Raw genomic sequence first — 10,453 nt, forward strand, 5'->3', positions numbered from 1 at the left:
GTGTTCCCGTCCCATTAATAGGAGCGTTTACGTCGTGGCCCATGTCAGGTATCACCTGCAAATAGTTCTACAACACTACGTAAGCACGATTATACACACTAGCTACATAGTGACTCGAGAAGAATAGGGGTTCCCCTTAATAGGGTTTGGCCATAGTGTTAAAAGATATGATTCCCCTAATTCCATAGAAAAGTGTCCTTGGAATAGGGTCACCTTAATAGGGTGTCCCAAAGTAGGGTTCTACTGTATTATATTTTGGTCGTATATTTTGTATCTTAAACCAACATCTCTATAAACTGGAGTTGTTGGGTCATGGGAAGCTATGGCAAAAACGTCTGAGTCCCAAGGAGAAAAAGGTTGTCGACCGTAAGTGTAAAACTAATTTTCCTTTACATCATGAAGGTATGTGCCGCCAACCATTAATTAAATTAATTAAGGTTTTCACCACCCCACAGACAGTTGACTCTGGGATATATGTTCAGCTTCCTTGTAGAGATTTTTGCGCAGTTTAAATTAAAATATGAAATGTTTCTTTTCATTTTTTTTAAATTCAAGGATACAACTTTAGAAAATGTTACAAATGCCAATCTAATTCCAGTATGTCATCACACACCTGATTATACACCTAACACAACCATGTAAGTAAAATTGTAAAATTGTTATCTATTAAAAATTAAATATAAAAATAATAATTTAATAAGGCCTAACAAAATGGAAGCCATTGGGCCTCTCCCAAACATAAGGAAAAAAAAATAGAAAATTATGTCTTCAAAGGAATAGTATTTGAATTAGCTTTCACAAAGAAAGTGAATCCCCACCAAATATTGGTATGAAAACAATGGTTATTTTTATCAAACGTAAATATGATTTAGCTTTAATTTAATGTAAAACATCAATAGATTTGAGGAATATAAAGAATTTGCTGAAGATAGACCAGGCCCAATTAGGCTAGGCCGAGCTGATTAGGCCAAGCCGTCCAAGCCATCACGGTAAAATTGGCCGTCCTAAATAACAGTTGGCCATCCAAAAGATGGCCGGATGGCTCGCTGGCTAAGCCTATGCCTATTATAAAATCATTACTGTTACTCATTAAAGTGTATGGTCAACAAACGGGTGTGAAACTGTCTATGACGACTTCCGTGTGAGTGGCGCAACATGTAAATGTTCTCATCTGACGTCTTTTGTCATTCTGATGAAATGGAAGCAGGTAAGAATAAATGGTCAATTACAAAAATTAAATACAAATCTATGACAGATAGCTTCTATTCCATTTTTGTTTTCAGCATGATACTTCAAACTTTACATATTTTTATAGATAAAAGAGAACAGGAATTTGTCCATGCTTACGACTGTTGGACTTGCAATTTCCAGTTTTTTTCTCATCCTCACTCTCGTTACTATCCGCAGTTTCAGGTAAGAAAGAATAATTTATGATCATATTTATTCTAGGTCAGCTATACCCCATGGAAATGTTCTCAGGTTAAACCGTTAAACATTTCCAAACATTTCTCCAGGAAATTAAAAAAAAGTTACAATACACAATATAAAATGATATATGAGTGTCCCTACCAATGCAATTATATATCATTAATTTTATTTCAGAGGTTTAAGGAGATCTGAACGCTACAGAATTCTGTGCCATTTAGTCATCGCTTTACTATGTGTCAATTTCTTATTTTTGCTCCTTGAGTTTTATGGAAAGAAGACGGTATGTCATATGTATGTCTCTCAATGTAACATTCAAAAGAAAATATCAGCCATAATAACATTCCAACTGTATAGTTAGAAATATTAAATAATTATGATCATTATAATTAAAATAACAGTCATAATAATAGGCCAAATTCCATGTAATAATAATAATAATAAATATAATAATAGTAAGTAATAATAATAATTATAATGATGATAATGATTTTTGGTCATGTTGAGGATAATAATCAATAATGATAGTTAAATCATAATAATGTCACCTTTGTTAAATTTACATAAAGTGCCAATAAGTATTAAAACCGTAGGCTGATATATTTTGATAGCAGATTGATATGGAAAGACCTGCTCTGAAGATTACATGTAGTCTTCTTGCTGGATGCCTGCACTACAGCCTCTTGGCAGCCATCTCGTGGATGCTGATTATGTCAACGGATCTTTACCTGAAGACCAAACGTCCGTTTGCTGACCATGAACAACGCTTTGTTAACAGTCGTTACATTGGTTGGATTGGACCTGCCATTGTTGTTGTGACGACTGCTGGTATAACGAGGGAGAACTACGCAACTGACAAGTAAACTTATCCTTACTTCAGGACTAATTTTTTTTAGATACAGTGATATCAATCACAAACAATTTCAGATTATAATTTAAATTTAACCACTCAAATGTTCAACGCTTTATACCTATCCACCACATTAGGACAATCAATCCATCAATGAAAAAATTAAATCAATCTACCATAGTCAGTCAGTAATTTATTCAATATCAAATTGTAACTATATGTTCACTTACATCTATCATCATCTATGATCATCTGTTCGGTCTTCATGTTATTTGTAGAGTGTTAGCATCTTCGCATGTTTTTGTGTTCCTTTCAGTTGGGTCAGCGTTACAATTCTTACAATTTTACTGTTTCTGAAAATAGTAACATTGACATCTTTTTTAATAGTTTTTAAAAATTTCCAATCACCTATTATAAAAAGTATCCCGGTCTAAGTTGCCTTCGTAATTGTGTTTAGATTCTATGTTCATGGTGGAGTGGGGGATGTACTTTTAGAATGTCTTGCCTATATTTCTTTATTTTTAGAGTTTACTTTATTGATTTTATGTCCATCCTGCGAGATACAATTTTTTACTTTTGGCTTGGAAATAAATAAATAAAATAAATAAATATGCTGTACCATTTTGTCTGAGCTCTTTCTACACTATCAAATTTTATGTGACAAACAAATGTGATATGCCCATATTTGGTTGTGCCAATATGGGGACATCATCGTGCCAATATGGGGACATCATCGTGCCAATATGGGGACATCATCGTGCCAATATGGGGACATCTTCGTGCCAATATGGGGACATCATCGTGCCAATATGGGGACATCATCGTGCCAATATGGTGACATCATCGTGCCAATATGGGGACATCATCGTGCCAATATGGGGACATCATCGTGCCAATATGGGGACATCATCGTGCCAATATGGGGACATCACACAAATTTGTCACTAAGGTCAAAGCTTTAGGTAGACAAATTTATGGATATTACTTTGAAGTCACATTCTTGATCTTTCTTTAACATCAAGGACAAAAATTTAAACTTTCTTGATCTTGTCAATTATAGGTGCTGGTTGGATACCAGGTCAGGTGCCATTTGGGCTTTCATTTCTCCTGTTTGTCTTACACTTCTGGTAATGTATTATTACTCAATATTTTTCAAAATGGATGTAGTTCAATATAAATCTTATTTACTATTAATATTACTATTTTTATTATTATCATCATCATTAAACTATACAAGAGCTTGGCCAAGAAGTGACAGCAGACACCCAGTTATTATGAATAACCAAAGTGAAGATAGCAGACATTTGACTATTACCTAGACACCAATGTAGTTGTATTTTGACTTTCCTATAATATGCAAGGATACTATCAGCTAAATGGCAATGTAGAGACAATAGTTAATGTAAAATCATAGGGAGGAAAAATTATCATCGGCTTCATATTCTAGACCTCTTTTTGTTTGGTTTACTTCAAGGCCTTTAATGATTTTCTCTACAATTATTTTCTTTATGATTATAACAATATCAAAATTTAATATTGAAATGTTCCTCTCAGGCCTGTAGCATGGGGGGGTTAAGGGGGTTAAGGGGGTTATGACGAACCGCCCCAAAAACTGGAGAAGTTCCGGATTTTAAAATGAAAAATTGATATTCATAGATATACTTACAATGTTCTCCAGAGTATTGGAGATCATAACCAGCATTTCTTAAGCTCTCCCAGCTAACTATATTACTGTACGTTTTCAAAGGGTCAAACTTTCCACTGAAACGAACCTCCCACAAATTGAATCATGCTACGGGCCTGCATCTTTTATCAATTTATTTTGTTTAAGTCAAACTTGGTGATTAAAGGTAAAGGTAAAAAAATAGAAGAATAACCTATAACTTGCAACATTATTGTGCTGAATTGCATACGTGCGTGGTCCTGACACCTAACACCCGTACACAGGCGCTTACAGTACTTACAGCAGGTACATTTTCACATTAAAGGAACCATAGCATGGAAGTGCTCTTCTAATAGATGCAATGGGTTCTTTAAAGTGCACACAAGCCAGATACCATATTAAAACCACCATTTTAAGTCCTTATCCAAAAAAACTTTGCACTACCAACCAAATCCTAATTTGTGATTATAGATGCAAACTTACGTTATAGTGAATAGGATCGCCTTTGTGGACCTACTCATCCAATGTTTGTAATTTTTTGGACTGTATGCTAGTTATATTTCTATAAATGAGGATAAGATGTTTTCTTTAAAAGATTGTCATGGTACAGTTGGTGATTACTGGATACGTAGCTTTTGAAAAATCCAAATTACCGAACCAAACACGCAAGAAAACTCAGAAACTCAAACAAATCAGGTTAGTTACTACTTATTTAGTATACAAAAATTAAACAATTTTATTGAAAATATTGTTATGAACTTGGTAACTGCTATTTAAAACTTCTTTGCAAAAGAAGAAAATACATTAAAATATTAAAAAAATGATCTTATCTTATTTGGATTAATACTGGTAGTAGACATATGTTGTATATTTAATTCATTTAATATATATATATCGTGCATGTCAACAATGTATTTACTCTCAATAATTAAAAATATTGATAGCTATACAAAACGTTGATTTTTATCTGTTTACATAGTTAAATGAAGAAACATTATGTTTTCTTCTACTACATACAAAAAGAAAACAAATGTATACTGTAGTGACCACTGGTTTCTTTCGCTAGAAATTTCTTGTTTTGTAACAATGTAAGTTTATGATTTGTACCCAAAAGTTTTTCATTTATTGGTTTTAAGAACTCTATTCCTTGGTATGCTTCTGCTTACACCAGCTGTTGGACTTACATGGATTTTTGGTGTTATAATTGTCTTTTGTGATTCGGAAATGATGGAATACATATTTGTATTCGTAAATTCCATGCAAGGATTTTTCATCTGGCTCTCACAGTGTGTTTTTAGCGAAGAGGTAATTTACTGTTGCAATAGTGTTTCTCATTAAACTTTGTATTTTACAAAAAAATTGTGTATACACATATAATAATCATATATTATGGTCATAATGTGATGTCATCATGATCATATTTAGGCATATGTTTTTGTTACATAATTGATAGCATGGACAGGGCTATGCTCTGTCTATACAATCAATGATGTGCCTATATATAATTATAGTCATGATGTGCCCATATATAGTCATGATGTGCCCATATATAGTCATGATGTGTCCATATATAGTCATGATATGCCTATATATGGTCATATGTCATCAGGACCATGTATAGCCATGTCACATGTTTTTGTTATTAAGTATAACTTGATGCGCTGTCCAAACTATAAATTTCCTGTGACAATAAACTATTGTATGCCCATATATAGTCATGATGTCATGATATGGTCATATTTAGGTTTCTTTCAAATTTGTTTGCAGGTTCAGCTTACATTGATGAAGAGGTTCAAAAATCAAATAAGACATGATATCAGCATCAATACTATTATGAGCAACAGTACCACTAACACCAACTGTGTTACGATTGAAGACTTGTAGGCCTACGTTTTAGCCCTATCCAGACTATAAAATTTTCTTTGAAAAAAAAACTGCTGTATGCACATATATAGTCATGATGTGCCTATATATGGCCATGATGTGATGTCATCATGACCATATTAAGGTTTGTTTTAAATTTGATTGCAGGTTCAGTTGACACTGATGAAGAGGCTCAAAAATCAAACAGGACATGATATCAACATCAAAATGAGCAACATCAGCATTAACACCAACCATGTTACGATTGACCTGTAGGCCTAAGGTTTTAGTTTCCTCAGCGAAAACCCCAAGAAATATATTTTGTAGACTCGGTTTTAATACATTTGGTCAATCAATCAGATTGAAAACTGATATAATACATTTTGGTTAAAATATATACATAGTTGAACATCACATGCACATGAACATGAATATGCATAAAAGGCCCTACCTAATACAGTAATAAATTTTAAAAATAAAAAAAATAATTTTAACAATATTAAGAAATCTGTTTGCATGCGTTTTTGCCTAAAATAACAGGAAATTTAAAAATGAATCTTTTATGACATTATGTGGCAGTAGGTCCTTATGTAGAATGGAGACGAATTGCCCAAAAGGGGGTCTGAGGTCCAGGCATGATGGCCGATCTCCCTGACACAATCAAAGTAGACATGCTGCATTTTTGGCCGTTAACAGAACTGGTTCATGGCACCCGGCTTTTGGAAAAATCCGGGTTATAATATCCTGCTGGTTTGTTGAATAGTGATGGGTTCTTAAATTATTTATTGCCACTGAAGCCCATGAGATGAAGTGAGTGATTGTAATGGGTTTCTTGTTTACATTCCAATGACTATGTTGCTGGCCAGTACTTTCTTGTTAACTCCCAATGGACATTATTCTTAAAACCAATTAAAGTTGAAGTTTATGGAGCTGCTAACAGCTCCCTCTGGACCATTTGACAGCTCACTCTCAACTATCAGACAGCTCTCTATGGACCATTTCTGCTAATGGGGACTTTTTCTGCTAATAGGCTTTATAAATGAAAATGTTATGTACAATGGACAAGAGAATTGGCTGTAATAAAATACCCAACTCCCAGGTGACGATCTGTTCTCAGCCCCCCTCCCCCAAACACTACACCATTGTTATAAGCATGGGTGATAATTCTAAAGCACTGTTGTAATAAGTATACTTAGTGCACATTTGTACCAGGTTCTATTAAAATTATGTAGACTTAGATTTCAGATATTGAATATTTTATCACCAGTCTGTTTCATACAAATACCAATAATACCTGTAAATATCATAAGAATTGGTGAATAAAGAAATAGACAAAAAAAGCAATTGTTTACTTGTTGATATGGCAACCACCTAAATAATGAATACACAAGAGAATCTACAGTAACTAGGATTAACAACATACAGTATATTTTGTCATTTTGAATTAAGGAAAAAATTTATAGCATAGAAAGTCAAATTGCAAGAATTGGTGCACGCAATGTCACAAGATGAGTACAGGGGATGATGATAAATAATGATGGAGATAAAGGTGATGAAGAAGATGATGATGATGAAGATGATGATATAAATGATGATGATATAAATGATGATGATGATATAAATGATGATGAAGATGAAGTTGATGATGATGGTGATGATACATTCATTTAATACGTTAATTCATTTAGATATAAATTCAGTAACTTATTCATTCATTCATTCATGTAGTCATTAATTAAGAAATAAGAATGAATGAATGAATAAATGATAGAATGAATTAATTATTTCTTTATTCATTCATTCATTTATTTCTTCATTTAATTATTCATTCATTCATTTTTTCGTTCATTCATTCACTCATGTATTCATTCATTCATTTATTCATTTTTTTCATTCAGTCATTTATTCATTCATTCATTCTATCAATTTAAATTAAACAGTGATCATTTTATTCCGTTTTACCATTTTTGAATGACGTCACATGCATTAAGCCATAGCTTCGACATTGACGGTTCTAAATACAAAAATTTAAAGAATAAAATGATCACTTGTTACTTAACAAACCAGCATGAGACTAACATGACAAGAAAGCTTAAAAAGTATGAGCTGCACTTGATCATTCACCCCAAACTTCAGCGACCTATCGTTGCTGAGACTAAAAGTTTTCATTATGATTGATTATGATTATTATTGTTGTTAATGGTACAAGTTTATATTATAATAAATGCTCTGAAACTCAGGAAGTGATTGAATTTTATTTAGTACCGTGGCAATCCATGTAATCTGACAGCATGTCCAAAAGACTGACTTACTTATGACTTAGACTAAAACTGTCGGAATCCGCCACCCTACTGGTATCAGAAGTTTGATACAGACTGTGAGGGAGCTTTTGTGGAACTGAAGCATTGATTAATGAGGTCACCAAATTTTTCTCCTCCCCCTACCGGAAGGACAGTTCATATTGGTCACTGATGTGAGAGACATGTATTGGTAGAGTAACTCTCAAAAATGCAGGGTGATGAGGAAAAGAGTAATCAGGTAATCGAGCCGAGCCCTGAGGAAATCACAACAAAATTATTATGCTACACGACGAGAGCTGTTTAGGAGTGTAGTGTACTTAAGGGACCTTCACCAGTATCTTTATGGACATCATCGTGATCAGGACAGATATGCATCGTTGCGCTGGCTGACAAATTTCAAGAAGCTCCCCCAACTATCCATTATTTTGTTACTGATAGGCCTCCCAAGATTTAACAGCTTTATTCAAAAGAGTAAAACATAATAAAAGAAATTATGTCACAGTAGAAAAAGATACTGTATAGAAAATTAATATAAAGTAACAGATAAATACAGTAAGGACTCTTTGGTACAGTAAATAAGTCAAAGAAAGATTCAAGCTTCAATCTCATAATAAATATTTATTATTATTATTATTATTATTTATTATTTATTTATTTTTTATTTATTTATAATTTGTTTTTTTTTACTCAGCAACTGATTCAAAAATGACATTTACATCTGCTGCCTCGTATCTTTGTAATGAACTACCTACTTCTACTAGGTCTGATACATTACATTTAAACTTCAAACTCATCTCTAACATACTGCGCCTTTGATCATTATTCTTGGAATTGGCGCATTACAAGTTTTTTATTATTACTAGTTTTAACCAACAACAAAACAGGTGGAATGTGAATAGTAAACCATGGAACTTAACAATAGTCAAAAACGATCACTTACAAAACATAAAAATTATTAAAGGTTGTTTTTCCACATTATTACCCCAGTCACTGGTACGACGCCTATGGGAGAAATTCCATAGTTTGCTGCATAAAATAATACCAGCACACTGATTTTGCATTAGAACTTCCTAGTTGGCGAGAAGCAATGCAGATAATTGCCGGCTTGCTAAAGTACACAAGTGAAATGCACAGCGAGGAAGGATTGAAACCCAAACCTTGGGGAAGGCGCTTAACTAATTTGGTTTTTAAATTGACAACAGATACAGGATTTTAACGTTAGTGGGCTCTGAGAGCATATCCACCCCAGCCCCCACCATGGTTGGTGAACAACCTCTGAATGCCCCTATAGAGCTGTTACCTCTCCCCTCAAATGCAGCCACAAAAAATATGGCATCTCTGGATGCCTGGAAATAATTGCTAGCAAACCTGTAGAGCTTCACCCCCTCCTCATCCTGCTGTACATTTACAGACACAAGATTAGTGGGGACTTTCATATCCTACTCAGCCCCACCATGGACAAATTTAGGTCTATTGCAAAATTTAATTTATAGTGCCATAACTAGATGAATTGAGATGCTGATTCATCCATGAAAGTACAAAAAGAACACGAATACATTATAAACGCAATTAAGAGTGGTTTTGTTCTGACAGGCTGCACACAATACACAACATGCAAGTTAAATAAAACATGTCATATGTATTCACACGATGCAATATGCTATGCATTATGAAATACGCCTACAAATATGAATACTGCCGATACAATTTTAATTACAGTTACCGGATCTTTCCTAACTCGGTCTGAAGCACCAATATATTATTTATCATGGCTTTGAGTTAAGTGCTCTGTTATGTTTGCTTCTGGTAGTCGTTATACTGATCACAATTTAATTTTAGTCAATTTAAAAATGTCACATTTCCAGCCACTTTTATAGAAAATGTTACATTCAAACACGTAGAAATGTGTATGTTCAAAACAATTTGAAAACAAAGCAACCCTGCACGACCAGTGGTTGCCAAGATATGCTGCATTTTGATCTCTAATTTGCATATTTTAGCTAATTTACATATTAACTAAGGTGGATTTCACTAACCCTGCCTCTGTGTATGTTTTAATTGTAATTACAATTATTATTTGCAATTTATTTCATTTAAAATGCTACGTTTTTTCAGCCTAATTATACATAAATAAAATTAAAATAGCTAAAATAATTAAAATGGCGGCAATTATGGATTTCAATTTTGAAAATTTGAAGCGAATTATTTTTTTTTTCTCACATGTGAATATTTAATATATTAGAATCTTTTAATGTCATAAAAGTACAATTATTGCTAATAAAATGGCCGACATTTTGAAACTGCTGGAAAAACAAATGTTGCACATACTTCACATATTCATGTGTATTCTAC

General features: G+C 33.3%; 1 protein-coding gene across 1 annotated transcript; it reads left to right on the forward strand.

The window, feature by feature from the left end:
- The first annotated feature begins 2,045 nt into the window (after nucleotides 1-2,045).
- On the forward strand, nucleotides 2,046-6,913 carry LOC117103613 (adhesion G protein-coupled receptor L4-like). Its single transcript, XM_033244197.1, has 5 exons — nucleotides 2,046-2,284; nucleotides 3,336-3,402; nucleotides 4,534-4,634; nucleotides 5,075-5,243; nucleotides 5,706-6,913. The coding sequence occupies exons 1-5, from the start codon at nucleotides 2,046-2,048 to the stop codon at nucleotides 5,820-5,822; spliced, it is 693 nt and encodes a 230-aa protein (XP_033100088.1). The 3' UTR covers nucleotides 5,823-6,913.
- Nucleotides 6,914-10,453: the final 3,540 nt, after the last annotated feature.

This window comes from Anneissia japonica, unplaced genomic scaffold, assembly GCF_011630105.1.
Source record: "Anneissia japonica isolate Jap-2015-1 unplaced genomic scaffold, ASM1163010v1 scaffold1065_len1792383_cov172, whole genome shotgun sequence".
NCBI lineage: Eukaryota > Metazoa > Echinodermata > Crinoidea > Comatulida > Comatulidae > Anneissia > Anneissia japonica.

Bases quoted from the DNA above. Each gene is read 5' to 3' on its own strand.
- LOC117103613 (XM_033244197.1), top strand. From the start codon at position 2,046: ATGGAAAGACCTGCTCTGAAGATTACATGTAGTCTTCTTGCTGGATGC. The intron at 3,403-4,533 runs GTAATGTATTAT...TTTCTTTAAAAG, and splicing joins CTGTTTGTCTTACACTTCTG to ATTGTCATGGTACAGTTGGT. The intron at 4,635-5,074 runs GTTAGTTACTAC...ATTGGTTTTAAG, and splicing joins CAGAAACTCAAACAAATCAG to AACTCTATTCCTTGGTATGC.